At 38.2% G+C, this 23157-nt stretch overlaps 1 protein-coding gene across 1 annotated transcript; it reads left to right on the forward strand.

Moving 5' to 3' along the window:
- Nucleotides 1–7: 7 nt before the first annotated feature.
- On the forward strand, nt 8–13670 carry LOC143295316 (2-(3-amino-3-carboxypropyl)histidine synthase subunit 2-like). Its single transcript, XM_076606950.1, has 6 exons — nt 8–243; nt 2467–2585; nt 5571–5800; nt 8165–8890; nt 10602–10781; nt 12257–13670. Exons 1-6 carry the CDS (start codon nt 94–96, stop codon nt 12376–12378), a joined length of 1527 nt encoding a protein of 508 aa, XP_076463065.1. The 5' UTR covers nt 8–93; the 3' UTR covers nt 12379–13670.
- The last annotated feature ends 9487 nt before the right edge of the window (nt 13671–23157 follow it).

Genomic DNA, 23157 nt, shown 5'->3' on the forward strand with positions numbered 1-23157 from the left:
GATTTAAAGCGAGCTTGTGGGAAACGTGGGTAAATGGTCCATTGCACTGGCAGTCTCAATGTATAGATATCTGTAGCTGATAAATTTTATACAATGACAAGTAAATCAGCATTTAGTTCGGAAGACGACGTGACAACCAAAAGAATCGAGTCGGTTTCCAAGCCAACAGGGGCAGACAAGCTCCAAGAAGTATATGAATTCGACAGATGCTGTCGCTGGATCCAAGAGAATGGATTTTCCAAGGTAGACTTCAAGACTTGTGTATCCAGGGATGATTGATTTGTTGATATAAATTGGTTATTTATTTATAATTAAGTTATGTCTGATTTCCCAGGTTTGAATGGTATACAAACTTTGCTGTTCAGTTTTGGAGGAAAACAGCCTATTGTTTCTGTTAATAAAACAATACAAAAACAAACAACAAAACACCAAAAAAGAAAAAAGACCCCACCTCCCCCAAAAAACAACAACAACCCCCCCAAAAAAAAAAAACAAAAACAAAAAACCAAAAAAAACAACAAAAACAAAACAACAGCCAAAAAACAAACAAACAAACAAGAAAAACAGTGGGCAATAACACAATGGATATTGCTCAGTTTTCCCCCTCCAGATGGAATGAGAAGTGTTCACAACAAGACGTGGACATTCACTTGGCCAGTCACATAACACCATTTGCTAGTGCTCTGTCCCATCTAACAATGACCAGTCCACACTGCATGAAGATCTTCACAGGTTGGAAGTATAGGAATGCCACGGGGACATGAATTTTCATCCTGGTAAGTGAGTCCTCAAAGCAACCAGGCGTAAGAAGATGTACAACAGGACATACATTTTTCACAGCCAGCCACTGCAGGAGGTTACCACCTCCAAGTGTACCCTGCAGACATGTCTTGAGAGCCCCATATCTACACCATCACTAACTGAACAAGTAGGACCCTGGGCTTTGAAGATAAATACAAAAAACATTTTACACTCATGAAGGTTTATTTATCGAACTTAGTATATATTCTTCAGCAGATTTCTTCAAAATGAAACAGGTTCTTTCTGGGCCTTCCAAAATACTGGAGATGCATCATATATCTTTTCTCACTCCTCTTGTACCAAAATTGGCAGTATGTGTGTGCTTGCATATGTGTCATGAGAGCGTGTGTGTGTGTGTGTGTGTGTGTTGTGGGAGCTAGGCAATGTGTGTTTGTATGTATGTGTGTGTAAGGGGGATTTTTGTAAGACTAAGAGTGTGAGTGCGTGTGGATTTTTTTTAGTTGTGTGCAAATGTACTCTCAAAGATGCTTGCATGTGCTCAATTTTCTTTTTTTGTGGAAGTATGTATGTCGGTGTCTGTGTGCGTATACTCATGTGTGATGCTACCGAAAGATGCTTATTATTTTGTGGAATTGTGTGTGTGTGCGCGCATGTGTGTTTGGGTGGGTGTGTCAGTGTGTGAGTATCTATATATGTATTCTTAACAAATATATATATATGTGAATGTCTGTGTATGTATACACATGTGTAGTCCTGCCGATTGATGCTTATTATCATTATTATTATTAATTTGTTTCTTTGTTAACTGCACACAACCTGTATGTCATTCTCATTGTGTGTGAATGTTTGAGTTTGCAAGATAAAAATCTGTGTGTAAGAATCTGTCTCTTCATTAAGAGTTGGATCTTCATTTTCAGGAGATTGAAAATTGTTGCATGTGCGCTGTTCATCTCTGTATGTTTGTGTGTGTGCACTTGCACACTTGTGTAGGTGTGTGCGCATGTTGAGGCACTCAGGTTTTCTGAGCATGGCCTATTTTCATTGTTATTTTTGTTTTAATTATTTTGCCTTCTGTTTCTTTTCATTCATTATATTTTTGTGTACTTATTTGTTATTTTGTCTTATTATTTGATTTCATTTTTATCATGGTAATGTTTTTGCGCAAATCTCATAAGGCCTGAAGTTCATGTGAAGGTTAGGGATCAGCTTTTTTTTTGCTTTTTTTTTCAGCAGGTGTGGTGCAGCATACATGGAATTGTCTGTATCAGTGTATGCTCTTACATCTCCTTGAAACTGAAACTGAAATTAAACTCAAAATCAGAAGTGGTTTTGCATTGTACTTGCCATTCTTGACTGTCATCATGATAGAAATGAGACACCGTATTGTATGGAATAGGAATTGAGGGAGAAAACGAAAATTTATCTGTGATAAACTTTATCATATTACCAGATAGTCAACAGAAAAACCTGGCAATAATCATTTGCCATCTATTTCAAAGCAAATCAAGGTTTTCACCTCCCACTCTCTTTCTCTATAATAGGTATTTTGTAGTTTGTCTATTTCATGTAATTTTGAAACTCTTTCCCATTCTTGAATTCTTTTACTTGTGAAGTGGAAATTGTGAGTGAAGTGACTTATTGAGTGTAACCAGTAAACTGTAGCACCTAACATGTATTGTGACAGACATGCTGTTTGGTGTGCAGGTAGCTCTGCAGTTTCCAGATGAGCGCCTTGTCGATTCGGTGCCTGTCCAGTGCAAATTGCAGGGAGCAGTGCCCCCAAATGCTGCTGTCTTCATTCTTGGAGACACTTCATATGGAAGGTATGTGAACATGCATTGATTAATGACAAAGATCAAGTATTTGAGTGCTCTCTGATGGTGATTATCGGCCCCGATAAACAAATTTGTTACATTCAGTTCAGTTCAGTTCTAAATTCTTTTTTGTCTGCTTCAAGCAATGAGAACAGATTTTTTTCCGGCTCATACAAATGCTTGTCAACAAATATCAAAGCAAGATAAAAAAAACAAAAAAAAACCCAACAAAACATATGAGTAACTGGCACAGTCTTCTTTGATCATGTACACATCAATTATCATGTGAAAAGAAAACATTCAGTTAAGAAAATATTACATTTTAAGATAAAATGAAACAATAATTTTACAAGAAGTATATTTCAATCATCATATAAAACTTTTAAAAGGAAAATATTCAGTAAGATAATTATAACTTTTTCAGACACAAATGAAATATATATATATATAAAAGAATAACCAGTACAGGCTTTCCTTAACACTGTGCAAACATCAATCATCATGTGAAAAGAAAATTCAGACGTTTAACTTTTAAGACATGAAATCATTGTTGAAAGGTCTAAAACAGCCACCGACGGGCGCAATAGCCGAGTGGTTAAAGCGTTGGACTGTCAATCTGAGGGTCCCGGGTTCGAATCACGGTGACGGCGCCTGGTGGGTAAAGGGTGGAGATTTTTACGATCTCTCAGGTCAACATATGTGCAGACCTGCTAGTGCCTGAACCCCCTTCGTGTGTATATGCAAGCAGAAGATCAAATACGCACGTTAAAGATCCTGTAATCCATGTCAGCGTTCGGTGGGTTATGGAAACAAGAACATACCCAGCATGCACACCCCCGAAAACGGAGTATGGCTGCCTACATGGCGGGGTCAAAACGGTCATACACATAAAAGCCCACTCGTGTGCATACGAGTGAACGCAGAAGAAGAAGAATAAAACAGCCACCAGGACTATAAATATGCATTGGCCCAACTCACAATCCTACGAAGTAAAACTAAACACCATGCATTCATGCATAACACACACACACACACACACACACACACACACACGTCTCTATCCTGCCTTTCCCCTTTCGCCCTCCGCCTACCTTCACTTCCTTCTTTACACACACATGCATCCATACAAGGAAGAAAGATAACTCACCAAAGCAATAAACAAACCACAGGCAATTGAATAGAAACATTATCTTTTGTATTGTTTATCACAGCAACAGCAGAGAGGGCAGTTGATTTATTTTACATTCTTCTTTACAAGTGGAATTATACATTATCTACCAGAATGAAGTTTCTGGAAGACAGTCAAGTGGATGAGATAAACAGATGCAGGTTTGCATAGAATAAATGTTCATCACTCTATGTGTTAGTAATTAAACAAATAAGTGTAACAGACTGTTATTGTGGCTAAATAATGACGTGTTATTTATTTATTTTTTAATTCTAGGGAAGTTCAGTAATTAGCCATTATATGTAACTTAGTCTGTTGACAGAAACAAATTATTATATATTTATACTTGTTGCTGTTTGGGATATTTGTGTTCATCTCCTTTCTTTTAAGAGATGTCTTTTTATAAATTGATGACAGGCAGCCTTGTGAGCTGTTCTCATGTTTTGAAACTTGATCAATGAACTGACTGAATGGAAGATTTTGATTGTACTCACATCTCAGACTGGGTTGGAAACAATTTAGCTTGCCCAATTTCACTGTTTTGCGGGCACCTGGTGTTGAGAGCAAGTGAGTGGAAATATTCTGTGACAGTAAATGTCATGTTCAAGCAAAATTTAACTTGATTGAAGTTTAAGTTTGTAAATGTTCAAGAGATTATGATATGTAAATTTTATTATTTTTTTAAATATTTTTTTTTAAACAACAGCTATATTGGCTGCTGTTAAAAGTAAAATGAGTGGGAAAGTGGATTATAGATGTTGGGGGAATGCTTTCCAAATATATGACATAGTTTGGATCAGTGATGATGATGATGATGATGATGATATTATTATTCCTGTTGTATTTATTATTGTTATTATCATTATTATTATTGGATAATGATGATGATGATAATGTTAATAGACTACAGAGTACTTTTATTTTGATTACATGCTGTGTGAAACACAGCTGATGTTTATTTTGATGTTTCATTGTTCTTTATATAGTATTTTCTTATTCTTATGCATTGGTGGGCTGCAACTTGCTCTTTGACTTGTATAAAATCTATAGATTGGGTTTTTGGCATTTTTACATGCATGACCATTTTTACCCTGTTGGTTAGACCGCCATATTTGTGTATTAACAATTATTTAAAAAGAAAACAAAAAAATCTGTATGACTGTAAGTATGTGTTCATGTATGTGTATTCAAGTCAGTAATCTTCATGTGTAAATGCTGCTGAATACCCCATTGCCATTAAGATCACAAATTGACCACTGAATTTTTTGTTGTTGTTGTTTTCTCTTTTTTTTCTTTCTTTTTTTGTTTTTTTTAGGGGGATATTGGGGGTGGGGATGGGGTGATAAATTCATTATGCATTACATAATGCTGCTTTCTGCATCAACAACAAATTACACTTACAAGTTTATACAAAATTTGGCAAAAGTCTATTCAATACCCTTAAAAAAAATTTTCAGGATTGTCAATTGAAGGCACTTTAATCTGATTTTTTCACTCCACCAAGGTGTAAATGGGTGTACCTTACTTTGGTCATGGAAGGTTAAAACAGCGGAAGGAGAGGATTGGGCCTGATGTCAGCGTGCCGCCAGTGCCATGCTAGACAGACACAGTGGATGTGAATTCACTGCCCCAGTGGCCATAAAAGGCTATCACTTTTTCTTTTCTTTTTTCTTCTGCTGCCCTGTCTGCAACGTTTCAGTGGCATTACTCCCTTGACTCTCATTCAGAGTTCCCCGTGCATGGGCACACCTGGGTTTGTCTGTTGCAATCCCAGAACCGGACCTTTAACTTGTTATTTTTATTTTTTAAAAACTTTTCGATTCCAGTTGCTGTGTGGATGAGGTGGCGGCGGAGCACTATCGAGCTGACAGCCTGATTCACTTTGGGCCCACATGTCTCTCTCCCACCCAGCGTCTGCCTGTGCTGCACGTCTTCTGCTCCCAGCCTGTGGATGTGGGTGATGCCGCCAGACAGGTGGACAGTCTGTGCCGTGTTGCTGAAGCTGAAGCCTGCAGGCTGATCGTTGTGGCAGACACTGTGTATCAGCATGCTGTCGGTGGGTGCAATGCAACCTCTCTTTCATTTGTTTGTTTGTTTGTTTGATTGGTGAGCTGTTCCTAAAAATATATATATATATATATATGTATATGTATATACACATATAGGAATGAACAGGTGAATTGTTAATTAGGAATTGATAGGTGATTGAAAACTGGTGAATTGTTCATAGGAATTGATATAATGAACAGGTGGATAAAAACTTTGGTGAATTGTTCATAGGAATTGATAAGTGATTGAAAACTTTGGTGAATTATTCATAGGAATTGATATTGATTGAGAAGTGGTGAATTGTTCATAGGAATGAATAGATGAGTAAATCCTTTGGTGAATTATTCCATAGGAATTGATATTGATTGAAAACTGGTGAATTGTTCACAGGAATAAATAGGCAAACAAAAACTTTGGTCAGTTGTTCCATATATGGAATTGATATTGAATGAAAACTGGTGAATTGTTCATTGGAATAAATAGGTGAATAACAACTTTGGTGAATTATTCCATAGGAAGTAATAGGTGAGTGAAAAAATTTGTGAATTGTTGATAGGAATTAATGGGTAAATAAATACTTTGGTGAATTGTTCATAGGAATTAGTATGTAGATAAAAACTTTCATGTAATATAAACATAATAGTGACGTTAAGAACAAGTGCTGACAAGATGCAATACACACAAGAGCACCTAAAAGAAACTTAAGACAAGTCTAAGCAGTCATGGAAATTTAATGACTGGAAAAAAATTGTCTGTCATATGAAAGCAGACAGTTATGCGTAAGTGGTTTGTATGTATGCGTGTGTGTGCGTTTGTGTGTGTGAATGATCTAAACACTGTCAGATTTTTTTCCCTGGAAAAAGAAGGCAGCTAAATAACATATTCAATCATCTGACAGTTAATTTCATCAAATTTTAGTGTGAAAATGTTACATGAACATTTTACAGGTAAAAACACGTCAAATCAATTATGGTCCGTTTTTACCCATTTTTCCATTGCAAAATGAGCTATTTTTTAGTACAAACATCTAAAGATTATGATAGCTGAGCAAGTGCAAAGAAACTTCAAATCAATAATTATATAGAATTTTGTCCAAGTCATTCAATTTTATGCTGTTTGATAATCATTCTGTTTCCAGCACACAACTTTCGGTTGAACAAACACTTGTTTCTGATGACAAGCTAAAGTGTTATTGGATTGGTACATGTATCTAAGTTCTGTTAACTACCCCCTCCTCGACCCCTCCTCCCCCTCTGTCTCTTATTTCCCCTATCCCTACCATTCCAAGTTTTGCTGTGGTTGTTCAGCAGGAATCACATGTGTACCTTGAAGGCTTTGCCTCTTGGTTTCTTGGCTTCCAATTGGTTTGAACAAACGGATGAGTTATGAGGTGGTAAAAGTAGAATCAGCAATAATGTTTTTTTTGTTGGCAAGCTTTTGTTACTGTTATTCATTAAGTAGAATGCTGTATTGTGAGACCTGCCATCCTGTAAGGGAACGCATGGCCACAGCTGTTCATTGAGCTCAGGGACCCAGGTTGAGAATGGGCACTTTTATTTGTTTTTGCTGCCCACACAGTGCAATGCAGCTGCAGCTGTGCAATAGACAGTCATGTATTGTTTGCTTTGTGATCCCTTAAACAAGCACAGGCAAAACTAGACAAAACAGAAACAAAAAACCACTCCACACAAAGAAGGGTTGAAATATGGGAAATGTAACAGCTTGTGTGTGGGGATAACTGGTGCTGAATCAAGCTATCCGGTGAAATTCAGGCAGGGCTGAAGAAAAAGAAAATGCCCTGTTGGAAGAAATTACACTGTTTTGGTGGTGGTGGTGTTATGCACAGATGTACATAAGTTCTGAAATCATTCAAAGTGTGCTACTTGTGAAAGATATTCAGGATAATGTTTGGACACCTGTAGATGCATCAAGGACTCTGCATCTGCCACCTGAAGTGCACAGGAAATGTCCAATGGGATTTTGGATATTGTATAACCAGAGATAATTGTCCAGAGTTTGTTTGTGAGCTATGTACGGTAATGTAGTCATTGGCTTTTCTAGCTTTTTTCTTTAAAAAAAAAAAAAAGAAAGAAAAAGAAAAAAAAAAGAGATACAATTTTCAGTCACCATGGTTGTTGTATGATTATGTAGTCAATCTACATGTGAATTACAAGATCTCTCATCAGTTGATATTTCAGTTAGAAACTTTGCAGTCTTTAATATTTGTGTGCATGTAATTCTGTGAGCGTGTGTATTTGAGCGTGTTTCTTTGGGCATGCAAGCTTTATGAGACTGGTATCAGAATGAGTTGTTCATAATGATAATATGATTATTATTGCTGGTAATATAGAGTGTAAATAAATAATTTCAGAACCTCTGGTGGAGTGCTTCAAAGCAGCAGGCATAGAAACAGTGGCGTCCTATCCCCAGTTGCCCTCATCGTGTTCCAGCACACACACGGACAGGACAAATTCAAGCCCGTGCTCACGGAACTGCTCACAGAACTTTGAGGCCAGCGACACTGACTCAAAGAATGAAACAGAGTTCTGCTGGCACTGCCGATGTAACCGGAGATTTGCTCTGCCAGCAGGGAGCAGCATGGAGAACTACAGTGTATGTTACATCGGCGAGGAAGGCAAAGTCCTCACCAACCTCATGATGACGATGAACAAGTGCAGCTTCCTTTCCTACAACCCCGAAACGAGAATCGCCAGACGGGAAACCCTCAACGTGAACCGCGAGCTCATGAAGCGTTACTTCATGATTGAACAGGCCAAGGAAGCCAAGATCGTGGGCATCATGGCAGGCACCTTAGGCGTATCAAGGACGTGCGAGATCATCGCTCACCTCAAGGCGGTGGTGAAGGGGGCAGGGAAGAAGAGCTACACGTTTGTGGTGGGCAAGCTGAATGTGCCCAAGCTGGCCAACTTCATGGAGGTGGACGTGTTTGTGTTGGTGGCCTGTCCCCTCAACACCCTCATCGACTCCAAGGAGTTCCTCAAGCCCGTGGTGACGCCCTTCGAGATGGAGATTGCCTGCAACCAGGCCAGAGAATGGACTGGTGATTATGTCACAGATTTCCTGCAGCTTCTGCCAGGTAAAGCAAGAGAAAGGCAGGAAAATATTTTGAACTGGTTATGTGGGGTAAATTTTGATTACGAAAAGTGTTTCTGCCAGTTAAAGCAAAAACTGGGGAAGAGGGAGGATGTTTTGAACTAATTGTAAGGGTAATTCTTCTTCTTCTTCTTTTTTTTTTTTTTTTTAATAGAAAAGTTCACCTGTAATAGCAATTATATTTTCAAGGGAGGAAAGGTGAGAGAGGGAGACAGGTGGAAAGGATGGGACTGTTTTTACAGTTTGGAAGTTTTCCTCTTGATGTTTATATTATTGTAACTTATTTAATGTTAACCTTCGCTGGCTATTGTGGGTCGTACACGACCCAGAAGGGTACAAAAACGCAAATATCTCAGCCAATTCTTAATATTTTTCTACAAAATTTCAAAAATGCTTCCTGCACCTAAAAGGCCAACTTTTCCCAAAAAATGAAAAAAATTCATTCATTAGTTAATGAGTAATTAATTTATTAAAGGTGGCGTTTTAACTATACACGGACGCTTGTGTGTGTCGTGTAAAACCCATGCTTTTTAAAGAGGAAAAAAACGTGTTCACCCCTCGAAAGCTCGTGTGGGTCATGCACGACCCATACCTTTTTAATGGTGATTTCAGAAGGTTTAATTTGTAATAGTGAAGGAAAATAAAGAAGTTTTACTTTCAATAGCCTCACTACCCCACTTCTCTCCCACTACCACCCCTCCCCTCCCCGCCCCGTCCCTTTCGCCTGTCTAAGCTATAACCCCCTTCCATCCCTTTCTCTAACAGCATGTACCTGTGTGACTGAATATCTTTGATTGTGCGTGTATAGGATGCTATGAGTCATCTCTCTCTCTCTCTGTCTGTCTGTCTCTCTCTGTCTCAGTCTCTCTCTGTGTGTTTCAGTCTCTATCTATCTATCTCTGTGTGCATAAGTAGGGTTTGTATGTATGTGCAAGTGGTGTTATGCGTTTGTGTGTGTGATCAGTTGTGTGTGCGTGTGTGTATGTATGTGCATGTGTGAATGCGTGAGCATGTGTTTCTTTTGAGTGTATGTGTTTGTGTGAGTCTGTGTGTGCGTGAGCATGTGTGTGTAATCAGTTGTTACGATATGTTTTCCTTTTCTATATTTTGTTATAAGCTTTGGAGGAATATACAGGTTTTTGTTTCTTTACAAAGTATGGGTCGTGCACGACCCACACAAGCTTTGGAGGAATATACAGGTTTTTGTCTCTTTAAAGTTATGGGTCGTAGACGACCCACATGAACTTCTGTGTGTAGTCAAAAGCGACAGCCAGCGAAGATTAATTAAAAAGAAACGTTTCTGATTATGTTATTATTGATGGTTGTTTCATGCAATCACTGTCACACTTGGTTAAGATATAGACACAAAAACTGTATGAAAAGTGTGTTTATAATAGATTTATGGTTATTGTAGTATGTTGTGCTTTTAACTCTTAAGTAGTTGAAATAGTTTAATACACATTGTTGTATAGTTGTTTTCTTTGCTTTTGAATGATAAAAAAAAGTAAATGTAATACACTATGAAAAGTGTGTTTACATTAGATTCATTTGTTTTTATGTTTGTTTTAAAGTAGTTGAAATACACATTATTTTAAAGTTACAGTTTGTGTTATGATAAAAAAAAAAAAAAGTACATGCATGTATGTATATAGATGATGAGAATGACCATGGTGTTTGCGCTGTCATTGTGTCAGGAGCATCAGAGCATGTCCCACTAGTAGCTGCTGAACCCGACACAGCCGACGTTTCCCTGATCAGCAACCGACTTGTCAGTCTGGGTCAGAGGTCGGCTTTAGATGGGGAAGAGGAGTCATCTGCCGTGACCTTGCGATCTGATACCATGGCCTTGACCTCTGTCCGTGCCGACACTGCTAGTAAGTATCAGTTTTGTATAGATGGGACGTTGACAGTTGGGGCTTGAAATGAAGAGAGAAGTTTGTAGCGTTTGTGTGTTCCTCTTTGGATTGTTTTGTTTGAATAATGATTAATCTTTAATTGTTCAACAGTACACATGATTACAGTGCAAGAAAAGACAACAGAGCATCAGCAAGCTTAAAGCTTATACTGTGCTCACACATTGCACTTCAGTTTTAGTGTGACGGCTGATGAACCAGATAATCATTCATATCAAATAACTTATTCATAAACTGCAAATGAAGAAATAAAACAAATGAACAAACAAATAAGTGAGGTTATGCTACTATCAGTATCAAGATGAAAATTAAATCTAGTCACCAGAGGTATCACCTGATGAACAAGAAACACACAGCTTAAAACTTAACAAAAATGCTTTAAAAAATGTTGAAATAATTGGAGCAACACAACACTTTTATTTGCTTCCTCCATCTCTCATATTGAGGACCCAGAGAGAAGCCGTTGCTTTGGAGTCATTATTTGGATTTTATACTGACCTTGTGTTTTACTGTTATGCAGTATTAGACTTCAGTTATTTCACCAGATTGTACCCTTTCAGATTTCATTTTCATTTGAGCTGATTGAACTCATGTGAGACAGGAGTTAAAGCTGTGAGCATTGCTGCAGCAGATGAAATTTTCTTAAAGCTGTGAGCATTACTGCAGCAGATGAAATTTTCTGGAGTCCCCCCCCCCCCTTTTTTTTCTTTCTTTTTTTGAGCCGTCTTCTCTTTCTTCGGCCTCTAGGCGTCTCGTTCAGGGTTTGGCATGTGATTCTTGTTGCGGGAGCGTCATTACATATCCCTGCCAGTCTGCAGTTGATAGTTGACACGAAAGGCAAACAATGCACATTTTTCTCAAAATGAAGTACCACCTTTCTAGGCCTTTCCAAATACAACAGACAGAAGAAACTTGCCAGATACGTTCATGGCCTCAGAGAGGTTGATAGAACTAGAAGTATCTATGACCACAGTGTGTGTGTGTGTGTGTGTGTATGTGTGTGCTGGTATGAATAGGGGATTGGAACAACAAATTCCACTTAATACTCAATAATAGTGACCAGAGAAATTTTTTTTATTCCCTGCCTGGAATATGACATTACTGTCGTTGATTTATCAGGGGGAAAACTTTATAAGGGCTCAAAGTTTGGCTGACTCTGTGAGGAATCCACTTTCATGATGTCAAGTAAAGGGAGGAAAATTTACAGAGATAAAGAAGGCAGCTCGCTGGGCCTTACCCTATGGGTAGACTAAAGCAAACTGTACACCATGATGGTTGTTGATGAACATCAAGCGAGGCCTGGAGATAAAACATATGGTGAAAGCATGCAATGGGGAAGAAGTCTGTTTTCCGAAGTTGCAGTAATGAAATGATTGAGCCTGTGATTTTCCCTCATATTTTACCCTGACTGGTTTTTATTTTTCCTCTGATCACAGGTGAGTTTCTGTCCTCAAGATCATGGCAAGGCTTAGATCGGCAGCTGGGTCAGACGGCAGTGGAGAAAGCCAAGGATGGACGTTCTGGCATCGCAATGGGCTATCAAAATGAACCGCAGTGAACGTCCTCAAACAAGTGACTGATGCCTGAAAGCTTTTATTCTGCATGGTGCACTTTGTTCTTCATGCAGAGGCTCATAATGAGGCCTGTACCAAATCGGGGCCCACTGATGGTTTTTGTGCATGTGCATGTACATTTCACATGTGATGGGTTTTTGTGAGCAAAGTGAGTGACAGGAAGGAGAAAATTTCTGTCACAGAAGTTTGAGGAGGGAATACTATTGATAATGAAATGGCCTTCAACTTTCCAGGGGAGAGAGAAGGCCGTAAAGATTTAATTTGAAAAATAAAACTTCAGATCATTTTGAAATGTCCATAAGTGAAATTCATACACATACAGTTTCTTTCACACACACCCACACTCATGACAGCCAGCCAGAATCTGGGCTCTGAAACTAATTTATTTAAACAAAGACCGATTAAAAATAACAGGGTTCTAACAACCAATCAACCAATCTTCTCCAACTGAAGTATCACATAAAACAAAAATAAATATATACAAATTGTTTACACAAGGAGTACACATGGCAAAACCATCCCATACTGATCAGTAACAAATAATTTCCCCACTTTATTCCAATAAGTACATTAAATATCAAATGTGTCCATTTATACCCATTTTGATTATGATACATACAAGCATGTGGTGGTTATGAAAATGTATCACTATCAGCCACAGATTGACTCCATTCTAAGCAACCAATTTTCCTGCAAAAACTTTTATATAAAATGTGCAGACATTCTTTATGAAAACCTTTGCATCATTTTAAAACATTTTTTCCCCCTTCTGTTATGGTTTTTTTGCTTTTGACAGCTCTTCTTGTGAGTTTGATAACCTGCATACAAAGATCAGCCATTGCTTATAACAAGATGCTGGCAAATGGCAATCATGATTTTTCTTCCACCACAGATGTGAATTTTCAGGGCTCAAAGTCGCTAACTTAAGGGAAGAAAAGGTGGTGGGATCTGGGGGGAGCTGGTTGTTCAGTGTCTGCCCCTTCATTGCCTGTGTAATTTCAGACGGGGATCTTATCTAATGCATTGTGCGGAAGTGGGGTTAAAAATTAAGAGAAAACCATTCTGTGGAAAAGGGTGACAGAAAAAACCCCCAGGACTTGATCTTTACAGCCAAACATCAACCCTGCAGGAGAGGTATGGCATTCTAGCCTCTCCTGTGAGTCGTGTACACACTAAACACAGGGATTGTAGAACATAAGGATACTGCACAGTGGTGTTGCCATTATGTCAACAAAAAGAGTGGATGGAATTAAATAAAATCAAAGGAAAAAAAATCTGGCTGGCTGAGTGTTGTGGTTTCATGCCTGGCTGCTGGGAAAAGTGAAGACTGTGAAACACTTTGCAGAGGCTGAGCACAACACACTTCACTGTCAACACACCAACATGTGTTCATGCAGCTCAGTTGACAAGCCCACAAAATCGCCCCAGATGAACCACCCAAACGTGGCTCTGTGTTAACAAGTATCTGAGAGGGGTTAAGTCCTTCAAACATGTGAAAGAAACATTTAATGAAATGCTAATACCCCATCCAACGAAGTCTCATTGTAAAAGTTATAAAACCACTTGGGTCATCTGAGAAAATGCCAATGTGGTTAAGCTTGCCATGGACAAACGAGACTGGGTGATCACAGAGACTCACAAACACAAGTCAAAACTGGCCAAATGATCCTGCAAGGTTGTCAAGGGGAAGGGTATTTATCACCAGAGGAAATATTGAACATAATTAATAAATATGATGATATTGTATCCCAAAGTTGACAAATGTCAACATGCACCACAATGAATTGCTGAAACAGCAGTCAAATGATCAGACAAAAAAAAAGAAGAAAAAAAAAAGGGGGATGACGGGGCACAGACAAAATGGAAATGACTTCAATGCTGTCTTTTCAAATATGATATAAAAACATTTATATCAAGGAAGGGGGGTGAATAAAATGCAGACTGACTGCAAACACAGGATCTGAATGTCAGAAAACAAACAACAAAAAAAAAAACCCCTCCTAGGATGAAGTGCATACAAGTATTGGGGCAACTCTTGGAATAAAAGCATTAAACAAAACAAAAAAATCATCCAATCCTGAACTGTCAATCGAGGGGGAAAAAAAAAATACAAGACTTGTCTTTGCTGGTACATGTTTGGTAAGCTCACATCACAGAGCTGTCACATGTGCTTCCAGCACAAAATGGATACAATGATTTTGCTTTTCATTACCTCGTGTAAGTATGCATTAATTAGAGATAATACATAGCCAACATTCTGCGCTACGTATCACATGCTTTTGCACCATGTCTGAGAAAGTTTTGATGAATTTACTTCTCAAAATGATGCTAGGCTGATGACGCTTGTTCACTTGGAATATTTTGCTTCCTCCAAGCTCAACAGTTTTTGTTCTCTACCCCCAAACACCCCACTCCACTCTATATTTAAATTTTTACTTCTGCAATGAGAGAAAGTTTAATATTATGCTGAACAGTTCACAGCATATATTTTCATTTCCAATATATTGCAGAGAACTGCACAGAAACTGGATTATCACTTGTATGACACAAAACAGACATAAACTCTGTGCTGTTTTCCTTCCAGGACTGACAAAAGACATGTTAGAACCCCTCTCTTGAACCAGGATGATCCCATTTCAAAAAAAAAAAAAGAAAAAAAAAAAGAACATGGAAACAAGGAATTAAACTACGTAAAAAAAAGAAAAAAAAAAAAGAAAAAAAAAAAAGGGTTGAGCCTAAACATTTGCACTAATTCATTATAATACAACACAGGTTGTCAACGTCCTTCTGTGGAATCCCCAGTGTAATCATATAACACATGTTTACAGACAACATCGATGATTGCAAAGGCAGAAAGTGGACACTTTGAACAGCAACACTGGTAATGTCTTGTCAAAGAGAGGATTTCTAACCAAATGCTGCCTTTCTACATATATAACACTCAGCAACATCTCCTGTGATAATCAAATTAACGTAACAACTCCATGGCCTCATGTTGCAGTGTCTTTCACTTAATAGTCCTCACCATTTTATATTCAACTGATTTACACTATGATCTTGTCATGTTAAAATGTTTTTTTACAAGTCTTAAGAATTAAAAATATGCCTAAAAGAAAAAATCTTCCTTGTACATAATTACAACTAACTGAACAATGAAGGGGGGTGCCAAAAATAATGATTAAAATGAAATGCATTCATCATGACTCTTTAAAACATTTAAAATGTATAAATTAATATCACCAGCCAAGCAGTCACCCAACAATGACATATTCACCCACAAATTATTCATGCTGATTCCAGTATAAACAAAAAACAAAACAAAAAAAGGCATCAGAAGGCACCACCTTCTGGCCACATGAGCGAATGTCCATGACAGAACACAACCCATCTGACCACAAATTGTCACATCATTGTTCCAATGTCCAGTCACAACATGTACCACTTACTGATAGAACGATTGCAACCAATGCCACAAGCACATCAACCCAAAAGTCACAATATCTAAACCTGAACTAAATAAAAACAACCCCCCCCCCCCCCCCCCAAAAAAAAAAAAAAAAAAAAATCAATACTGAACCAAACATCACCCCACACCTTCCCAAGTCGAAATTTCTGCTTAAAACTTCCCTTTCTCTTTACATAAAATACTTATGAGTGAGTTTTTCTTTAAAAAAAAACAAAAACAAAACAAAACAAAACAAAAAAACCCAACAAAAACACATGCTTGCTCTTGTTCAAGGATCCTATATCTACTGAATGGACCCACTTAACAATCTGTCAGCTGATCCCATCTGTGAAACTTGACACCAGCAACTGGCACAGTCGCACACAATCACAACTAGGCATCGACAGTCTCTGCCTGTGAACTGATCAGTGGACTGTGACAGAAGGGGAGCAGAGCCGGACATTTTGTGCTGGCTGTAAAGCTGTGGCCATGTGTCCCCTGCAACCAGACATGTGAAACACTGCTGTGCAGTTTTCCACGCTGTTAAAGCTTGAAGCTGTGGCCAACAACAAAGAGAATGCTGCATAATCAATATATCCACAGCAATGGAAATTCATTTACATCTCAGTCTTTTGTGAAAGGACATGTGACTCAATCTAGTAGGCAAGTTTGCTTTGGGGACTAGTTGGCCTTTGGAGACCATCCAACGTCAGGTTGACTGTCCTAAAGCCCTCTTGCCTGAGAAAGGGGGAATGTTACAACTTAGGCAAGACACTCCACAATAATCAAATCCTAGCCCACATAGTCATAGCAGCAGTTGCCCCCTCTGCTGTTCTGATAGTCACAGACTCCACTACCATATAATGGCCTGACACTATCATGGTAATGGCCTCACAATGTGTATGGGAGTTTTCAACACGACTAGTTCAGCCTCAACATGAAACCAGAACACAACAAAAGGGTGGGAGAGGTGGCAGGGGGCAGTTACGGTCGCTCTGCCAAACAGTACAGAAAAAGAACAAACAGGAAATGATCTTCAAAGTAGTCCAGTCATTTTTCTCTTTCTTACTGAACCAGCTTTGGAATCATTGAAATTGTCTGACCTGAAATTTGGGCGGTTACAGATTCATAGAGCAGAAGAAAGGTCTTGCAAAAATGACCTTAAAAAAAAGAAGAAAAAATTAAAAAAAAGAAAAAGAAAAAAAAGAGAGAAATTTCTTGCATTATTGTGATCTCAAAGTCTAAGCCCATATTTACTAGTAGTAACACAAGTGTCAAAAGCATGTAGTCCATATTATATACAGGCATTATGAAACCCCCCCCAAAAAAACAAAAAACAAACAAACAAAAAAACAAAAAGAAAACCAACTATTAAATGTGACAACAAAGAGAGCCAACAGCCCCCTGGATGCACAAAAGCTGCAGCGGAGAAAGAACAGCTTGGCAGAAGTGCATGACAGACTGCAAAGTAGGTGGGGGTAGGAAATGAAACAGCCTTGAGCTTCAAAACTAGTGGGTAACCGGTTAGAATGGAGGATGACAGGGTGGGTAAGCGAGGCTGAAGGCAACCACCTCCCCTCATGAAGCATTCATATCACAGGTAAAAACTGCGCATTTCCCCTTTCTCAGTTTCTGTCTTTTCTGTGCAGCCCACAAGTATTAACACACCTGTTACATGCCCCTTTCACATTTTTCTTTTTACCACCTTTACAAATTGAGGAACATGTGCCTGTGTTATTGCCTGCCTATCATCAAAGGCTTTCAACAATGCTCTCGCACACATGCAGTTTCATAACAAAACTATAACCAAAAAACAAAAACAAAAAAAAAAATACAAAAAAGCACTGAAATGATGAAATAACTGCAATGAAGTGATCTGTATGCAAACAGCTTTTATATTTTTTTTGTTTGTTTTTTTTTTGGTTTTTTATTTTATTTTATAAATATAATACGGAGTACAAGATGAGTGATTACCTTAGAAGTAGCAGTTCACTACATAAAACCAATCAATCAATCAAATTCAAGTAACAATGCAAACAGAAAACCACACAAGCTATTCATATGGTAATGGCAGTGGGGATTTTCTATTTTCTTTTTTTTTTTTCACAGTCTTCCAGCTTTTTTTCTGATAAAACTGCACTGCTGTCAAAATCACAGGATTAAAAAATGAACAACAGACAGAAAACAATCAACACCAAACCATTATTTTTGCACCATGCAGTGGAAACCAAAAATCAAAGATTAGTAAAAAGGCTTTTATGACTGGGTGGTTAGGCATCTTAAGTCATGAGATTTGGACACTTTACAAATTATGTCATATTTAAGACGTTCACTGGACAGTCTCTTTAAGAGAAGGGCAAGGCTGTACAAGCCATCTAAGCAGTGCCAAGCATTCAGAATTTTCCTCTATCTGTGCCTTAGGGAAGTTCTCAACGCAAAACAAACTTGGCGCTGCTAAAATCTCAACCTGGCTACAGTCCCAATGGAGAAGAAAGATGGATAAGGGAATGCTGTCAGTTTACTAATCTGTGTTAAAGGCTGACAATTCTTAGCACTCCTCCTCTCTTGCAATAATGCAAGCCAACCCCCTACCTGCATCACTTTTCCAGTTCCACATTTGTTCTGTTTAATTTGGATTTCTGGTGGCATGCAGTATTTGCTGCTGATTTTAACCAGTGGGCATTCACACCAATGAAATTAGAAAATATTTTAAAAAAAATCATCCGAAACCGAACCGACATGGATGACTGCACAGCTAGTAACTCATCAAAACAGCGCTTCTCACTGCTCAAATGTCCCAAGGAATAACCGACAGATAAAAATTGACAACTGAAGTACCGCAACAAAGACGAAGAGGATAATGGATGGGGTGGGGGTCAGCTTTCATTAAAACTTTGAAAAGCAAAATACAATAGCATGTTAAATAAAACAGATTCAGAATTTTGCAACTGGACAAGTATAATTACAGACATGCACATGAAAAGATTCAGATATGAATGTGAAAACCATTGCATCACTTCACCGAAATTGTTGCATTTCTTCTTTCCCTCTTATTATCTTTTAGCTGCTATACTGTTCATTTTCAAACAGAATACAACGTCCGATCCAATACCTTAGCAAAATGTCAATGGTGCTGGTGGCAATATAAGAAAAAGTGTCTGCTTAGACACTTAAGCCAAACAAAATTGTGAAAGTGTTGTGTAATAGATTTCTTAAGTTTTACAGATGAACGGAATTATTTTTTCATGCAGTTTCTGTAAATATTGTTCAAAAGCAACTGGGCCAGATGATCTATATAAATGGCCATCACAAACAAAAAAAGAAACCAGCAAAGATCTCTGTCATCTCAAATATTGTTGCTGATTGGGTCAAGACAAGCTTCCAAGTGCAGTGCAAATAACTGATGAATAAAATTAACAAAACTGTTAAGACGTTAATCATTTCATTATTCAGATGTGCATTTTCTAAACCACAATTCAGAATTACTTGTCCATTTGCCAAAATTTAGGCCGTGGAGAAAAAAAAAGATTTCGTATCGCCTTTAAAAGTTAAAAGAAAATAACATAAAACAAATGTAAACCAAGAAACAATGTGCACCGCAATAACAATGTCTGACTGCTCAACACAGCCCAAGCAGAATCTGAATATATATGAATACAGAAAAAATGCTGAGTAACTGATAAAAAGGTCTCACATGCAATCAAATGTAACAAGACGTATGAGCAGGCATAGATAATTCAACAAATCATACGAAGCCTCACTTGGCTCAACAAGTATTCTATATTTCGTGTACACACAGAAAGCAAAAACCAACAACAACAACAAAGTGGAACATCGCTTCCATCAACAATTAAAGAGTTCACATCCCTGGAAGTTTGACATGCTACAAAATTCTTCTCCACAAAGAGGGGAGTGTTCAGGTGATCAGAGACAGTACTGGCTTCAAGTTAAGTGCTTTTGCAGAAGTCATCAAACGCTTTCACTTTTCATCTGACACTCCTGGTCTCCTTCACTGACTTGAAATGTGGTTTCACAGTTCTCTAACTTTCATTCACTCATTCACCACACACATACATGTATGTACACAAACACATTAAGGCTGTAGTCTACACACTGACACACATACATATGATGTACCAGTACATGATTTCAAGCGCACACATACACACACACACACACAAAGTGAATAAGGGTATGTGAGTACACATCTGCCATGGTCAGACAAAATCAGAAAGCTGGGCTGGACAAAGTGGAAGACGTTAGACGCTGATGACAGGACAGTGTTCAGGAGGCAGAACAGAAAGAAAAGGAATTCACAAGGCGAAGATGCAAAATGCAATGAAAATACAAACAAAACAAACATAAAACAAAAACACACACACACAAACGCAACTCTGCCATGACCATATGATTTAGGTGAGAGGCAAAATTCCTCACAGCTTGTAAAAAGATTTCCATTGTCTGATTGTGACCCTTCACCACAACACAGTCACAGTAAATCATCACCCTTTAACCTTTTAGGATGATAATCTAGAGGGTGGAGGAGCAGAGGAGAAAGTCTGAGTATGGGGGAAGGAGGGAAGAATGAGGTGAATGGCAAACATGCAGACCATGCAAAATGTATAGATAGAAAACATTCCTTCTTTTGGAAAAGAACCAAAAAAAAAAACAAAAAAAAAAAACAAAAAAAACAACAAACAAACAAAACAAAACAAAACACACACACAAAACCCCCCACATCCAAACACTGTACATCCATCAACAACTGCACACATGCTCAGAGTAACCATCAAACCCATCACAGACAACAGAAACAGAGTTATCACATTTCAAGTCAGCCTGGAGAGATGAGATAGATAACAGTCAGCCTTGACTTCTCCAAAGAAAGCATCTTGCCAGAACCTCTGTTTAACATGGGTGAACTTCAACCATAACCATGTAACATTTTGAAAAAAAAAAGATTAGAAGAAAAAAACTATCTGTCAACAATTAACCTTTTCTGTGACATTTACCTTTCAGCATTATTAACAACCTCACACCTTCACTCCCGAATAATCTTAAGTAAACAGATACCTCTGTATTCAAAAAAGAAAAAGAAAAGAAAAGAAAAGTGTGCTTGTATAAAAACAGGTTTTGTATATCTATACCTGTACATTATATTTCTCGAAGACATGAAGCTCACTCTTCATTAAAAACTTGCACTCGTTAACGGTGTTAAGAACCTTTTTGATATTGAAAACTTCATCCATCCAGACATTAGTCATCTAACAGTTTGGCAGCATCACAGTATCACACACACATGGTTCAACACAACAGGACTGGAGTCGATATCACATGTATGAACGCACAGTAGAACTGGCTGCTGGAAGGGAGAGGGGGGAAGCTGCAATGGAATTGGAAGCAAAGTTCAAGACTTGCATACAGTTCTTGTGCCAAAAGACCTAAAACACTTCACACAAGCATCAACAGCAGTGCAATCATCCTTCAACACCACCAACCGGACAACAGTGTAACCAGACAAGAAACCACATAAATTTACAAAAATAGGGTGGATAACTTTTTTGAAAATTCATAACTTATATAAGCAGGGAAAGGTAGATGGTCTACAAGGACATATTTACATGAAAAAATTCATATTCACACATACACATGTACAATAGTGAATGTAATCGTTTGTCCCAATTACATGAAGTAAAATGATTTGTAAAAATCTATTAAATTTTTTTTCTACTAATTTACAAAGCACTGGTAAAAATGCAAGGGGCAGAGGGAGGGAGGTGAAGGGAGAAAAGGGTGTGAAATGGAGCAATAAAAAAAGAAGTTTCAAAAAGAACAAATGGAGCACAAAAAAAAGTTTCAAAATGAACAGCATCGACATGCCACATTTTATGCATTTCTATGCACGTATATACACACATGTATCTGTGTGCATCAGATAGAATCAACCCCTCACATTACAAAATATTATTACTTTGGTTAATGACACATATAGAACTGAAACAATTCCTTATTCCTTTCAAGACAAATCCTGCAACAGGATGACAAACCATGTCATCAGGCAAATGCCAAATGCTTTCTCCACAAGACTGAAAGACTGAACTGCTAAAACTGGGCCATGGGGCTGGCATGTAACTTTTTTCTTCATGCTTTTGACATAGACCTCAAATTATCCATGAAATGCAAACTTGTACTTACATCCCAAGTCACATGCCTATTTACAAACAGCGCAGCAAACCCAAGTACCCAAATAATCTGCTGGGTCACTGTCTATGATCTGAGGTAAAGCGTGGTTGGCAGCACCCACCAGAACTTCAGAGTGTGTGGCTAAGACTTCCAACATCAAGAAACAACAGCCCCATATCTTCCAACTTCAGCTTCACACTCAGATTACATCATTTTTCAGCTATGTAGGAAAACACACTGAACCTGTGTAGGCACTTTACAACAAACTGTGTTCCAGGAGGCATTTTCTTCCCTGTGATCTGTAGAAAGTTTAAAAACAACTCATCCAGAGCTAGCCATGTGCTGAACCTTTTCAGAGCCCTGTAATGTATATACATCTGCAAAAACGCTACACTATTTGTCTCAGGATGTTCACATACATCCATGTCATTTCAGGATTCTTCAGACCTTTGAAGTTGATGTGTTCCAATAACTACTTATCAGAAAGCTTGATATGTCTCCTCACATTATTTGCGAGAAGCAGCAGCCAATCATGCTCTGTATGGTAATTAATGGATGTTATTATTGTTAGTGACTATCTCAGAAATTGAGAATGACGCTTAAAAAATGGTAGACAACAAAGCACACCCTGTCCTTAGTGGCTTAAAACAGCTAGCATGTTGCAAAAACCCTTTGTCATCCAAATTGTTGCAGAAGCATTACAAGTCACTGTAGATGAAATTAGTGCTCGTGGTGACAAGAAATCTTGTCAGCTGGTTCGCTTGACAAGAATGAAAGTTGAGTGATGATTTACAGAGAGTGTGGAGGACAAGGGTAGTTGCAGAGTTAGTTGTGGCAATAAAAGGAGAGAGAGCAGAACAGAACTTGGCCAAGAACTGCTTGTAGCTGACTCAAGAGTTGTACTCAAAAGACAAACCAGCCACCTATTCTGGCAGGGGGGGACAGACAGAAGACAGGTTTTGAATCCTGAAAGTTCAAACATACAAAATTAAGTTTAACCTCCTGTCCCAAACCCCAGTTTATCAGTCCTCTTTATTCTCTCTCACTCTCAACAATCCTGTTTAAAAGAAAATTCAATAGTTTGCACACATACTTTCCCAGTACCACTTTCACTGACATATTTTTTTAGCTGAAT

This window comes from Babylonia areolata, chromosome 20 (assembly GCF_041734735.1).
Source record: "Babylonia areolata isolate BAREFJ2019XMU chromosome 20, ASM4173473v1, whole genome shotgun sequence".
Classification (NCBI taxonomy): domain Eukaryota; kingdom Metazoa; phylum Mollusca; class Gastropoda; order Neogastropoda; family Buccinidae; genus Babylonia; species Babylonia areolata.

Excerpts from the sequence above, each read along its gene's own strand:
- LOC143295316 (XM_076606950.1), top strand. The coding sequence starts at position 94 with ATGACAAGTAAATCAGCATTTAGTTCGGAAGACGACGTGACAACCAAA. Across the intron at positions 5,801-8,164 it reads TGTGTATCAGCATGCTGTCG|AACCTCTGGTGGAGTGCTTC; the intron begins GTGGGTGCAATG and ends AAATAATTTCAG. Across the intron at positions 10,782-12,256 it reads TGTCCGTGCCGACACTGCTA|GTGAGTTTCTGTCCTCAAGA; the intron begins GTAAGTATCAGT and ends CTCTGATCACAG.